The 3,234-nt window shown below is 53.4% G+C and overlaps 1 protein-coding gene across 1 annotated transcript in view; it reads right to left on the reverse strand.

The window, feature by feature from the left end:
* Positions 1-93: 93 nt before the first annotated feature.
* The window catches only part of LOC105535886, a 7,768-nt gene continuing 4,627 nt past the window's right edge, over positions 94-3,234 (reverse strand). Inside the window, exons 2-3 of the mRNA XM_011975139.1 lie at positions 387-925; positions 94-224 (exon numbers count right to left, since the gene is read on the reverse strand). Coding sequence (XP_011830529.1) covers positions 94-224; positions 387-909 — 654 coding nt within the window. The 5' untranslated portion in view covers positions 910-925. The remainder of the gene's footprint in view (positions 225-386; positions 926-3,234) is intronic.

A 3,234-nucleotide genomic window follows, 5' to 3' on the forward strand; every position in this document is an offset into this window, starting at 1 on the left:
AATAATAAATAAAATAAAATAAAGAAATTGAAGAAATTGGGGATAGAAAGGGAAGGGGGAGAGATGGGACCAAAATCAGGTATTCACGTGGCTTTAGACGTGGGAGTAGGGCTGAAGACGGCAGGTGGAGGAGGCAAAGATTGAGGGTGGGCATATTTTAACAGGTGGCTCTGAAGAAGAAGGTTGATGACAGGAGTTAGGACGGCAGTAGTAACGGGCTGGAGCTGGCAAGGAGGCAGGAGATGTGAGTCAGACATGTGAATTGCAGGTCGGGGTCACAGGTGGCAGCTGGGATGGGCTTAAGTATGAAGCCTGGGACCACCAGGGCTGGGGATGGACATGGGCACTGGAATTCTCCCAGGACTGGGTCAGGGCTCTGGACTCACCTGACAATGGCTCCTTCATCTTTGGGGGCTCTGGGACCTTGGGTGGGGGCTCTGGAGCTGCCTCGCCTGCAGGCACCACTCTCTCAGCCAGGGACGCACGCTGGGGCTTGGATCCACGCCCGAGTCTCAGGAAGGCCAGTCTCCGGGCAGCCTCCCCTGCTGCCTCCTCGTCGCCATGGGCTCGGGTCCCATGTAGCCGGGCCAGGAGGCCAAAATCTGCTGAGCTCCTGCGTATCCCTGGTACCAGCACACGGCCCAGGAAAGAGCGGGACTGCCCATCCCCGGGGCTGCCTGCCCGCCGGCCCGGGGCCCAGCCCAGACGGAAGGGAGCCAGGCCTGCAAGCTTCTCCAGGGTGGCGCGGCGGCGACAAGATGTTCCATTGGGGAGGGACCCCAGCTCCCCGGCCTCTTCTTCCTCCAGCCCTGAAACTTCTTCAAAGGGGTTCCGAGAGGACCTCAGGGGCAGGGTCCCCGCCCGGGGCACCTTAGGGTCTGACACTCCCAGGTTCTTCAGGATAGGCATTTTGACAGGTGAGGACCTGGGGAAAAAAATAATGACCATGGACGATGCTGATGACAATGGTGGTGTGGATGACAGTGTCTCTGTGTACCGAGCACTTTGGGGTGAGTGTACCAGACACTTGCCTGAGCACTTAATAACCCCTGGATCTGCACGAGCCTATAAGGTGGGGACTTTTTTTTTTTTTTTTTTTTTTTTTTTTGAGACGGAGTCTCACTCTATCGCCCAGGCTGGAGTGCAGTGGCGCAATCTCGGCTCACTGAAAGCTCCGCCTCCCAGGTTCACGCCATTCTCCTGCCTCAGCCTCCCAAGTAGCTGGGATTACAGGAGCCCAAGGTGGGGACTTTTTTTGTTGTTTTTATTTCTTGAGACAGAGTCTTACTCTGTCGCCCAGGCTGGAGTGCAGCTCACTGCAGCCTCCACTTCCTGGGCTTAAGTAATCCTCCCACCTCAGCCTCCTGAGGAGCTGGGATTACAGGCGCATGACAGTACGTCTGGCTAATTTTTCATATTTTTAGTAGAGATGGAGATCTTGCCATGTTGCCTAGGCTGGACTCAAACTCCTGGACTCAGGTGATCCGCCTGCCTCAGCCTCCCAAAGTCCTGGGATTACAGACATGAGCCACCATGCCCGGCCATGGTGGGGATTTTCATTATCTTCATTTTGATGAGGAAATGGAGGCTCAGAAGGGCAAAGGCACCTGCCTAAGGTCCCACGATGATTCAAGAACAAAGTCAGGATTTGCACTCAGACCGTCTGATTCCAGTGCCTGGGTGCTCTCCCTGCATATCCACATTAGAACCTTTCCTCACCCTACTCCTGCCCTGTCACTAAGGAGCAATGTTCATGTCTGGAATATTCTCCCTTTTTTTTGAGATGGAGTCTCACTCACTCACTTTGTCACCCAGGCTGGAGTGCAGTGGCACAATCTCGGCTCACTGCAACCTCTGCCTCCCAGGTTCAAACAATTCTCCTGCCTCAGCCTGAGTAGCTGGGACTATAGGCGCGTGCCACCACACTAGGCTAAGTTTTATATTTTTAGTAGATATGTGGTTTCACCATGTTGACCAGACTGGTCTTGAACTCCTGACATCAGGTGATCCACCTGCTTCAGCCTCCCAAAGTGCAGGGATTACAAGCGTGAGCCACCGCTCCTGGCCTGGAATATTCTCTGTCTTAAGTTGATCCTCTTGATCCTCCTACTCCGTGGAGAAACAGGCTCAGAGAGGGGAAGGCTCCCTCCCAAGATGACACAGTCAGCCAAGGACAGAGATGGTATGGGGACCCAGGCCCCACCATCCATCGAGACATCCAGGACAGACTCCTGAGCACCTGCCTACACCCCCTCATCCCCTTCATCTCTCCCATTTGATTAGTACCCTTGTCATCTCTCCCTCATTCATGTCTTCGGCAAAAACTTATTGGGAAATGTCTAGAATAGGCAAAGCCTAAATTTTTTTTTTTTTTTTTTTTTTTTTTTGAGACTGGGTCTCACCCTGTCACCCAGGGCTAGAGTGCAATGGCCCCATCATAGCTCACTGCAGTCTGAAACTCCTGGGCTCAAACGATCCTCATACCTCAGCCTCCTCAGCAGCTGGGACTACAGGTGTGCACCACCATGCCCAACTTTATTTATTTATTTATTTATTGAGACAGGGTCTTGCTATGTTGCCCAGGCTGGTCTCAAACTCCTGGCCTCAAGGGATCTGCCCGCCTCTGCCTCCCAAAGTGCTGGGATTACAGGTGTGAGTCACCTCGCAGGTCTCTAGGCAAATCCTTGGAGACAGAAAGGAGACTGACAATTACCTATAGGACTGGAGAGAATCGGGGAATGGGAAGTGACTGCTAATGGATGCAGGGTTTCCTTTTGGGGAAAGGAAGACACTCTGGAACTAGATAAAGGAGATGGTTGGACAACATTGTGAATGCATTAAATGCCACTTAATTGTGTGCTTTTAAATGGCTTGAGGGCAGGTGTGGTGGCTCCCGTGCCTGTAATCCCAGCTCTTTGGGAGGCGGAGGTGGACGGATCACCTGAGGTCAGGAGTTCGAGACCAGCTTGGCCAGCATGGCGAAACCCTGTCTCTATTAAAAATACAAAAAAAAGGCCGGGCGTGGTGGCTCAAGCCTGTAATCCCAGCACTTTGGGAGGCCGAGGCAGGCGGATCACGAGGCCAGGAGATCGAGACCATCCTATCCTGGCTAACACGGTGAAACCCCGTCTCTACTAAAAATACAAGAAAATTAGCCAGGCGAGGTGGCGGGCGCCTGTAGTCCCAGCTACTCGGGAGGCTGAGGCAGGAGAATGGCGTGAACCTGGGGGGACG

This window comes from Mandrillus leucophaeus, unplaced genomic scaffold (genome assembly GCF_000951045.1).
Source record: "Mandrillus leucophaeus isolate KB7577 unplaced genomic scaffold, Mleu.le_1.0 Scaffold151, whole genome shotgun sequence".
Taxonomy (NCBI): domain Eukaryota; kingdom Metazoa; phylum Chordata; class Mammalia; order Primates; family Cercopithecidae; genus Mandrillus; species Mandrillus leucophaeus.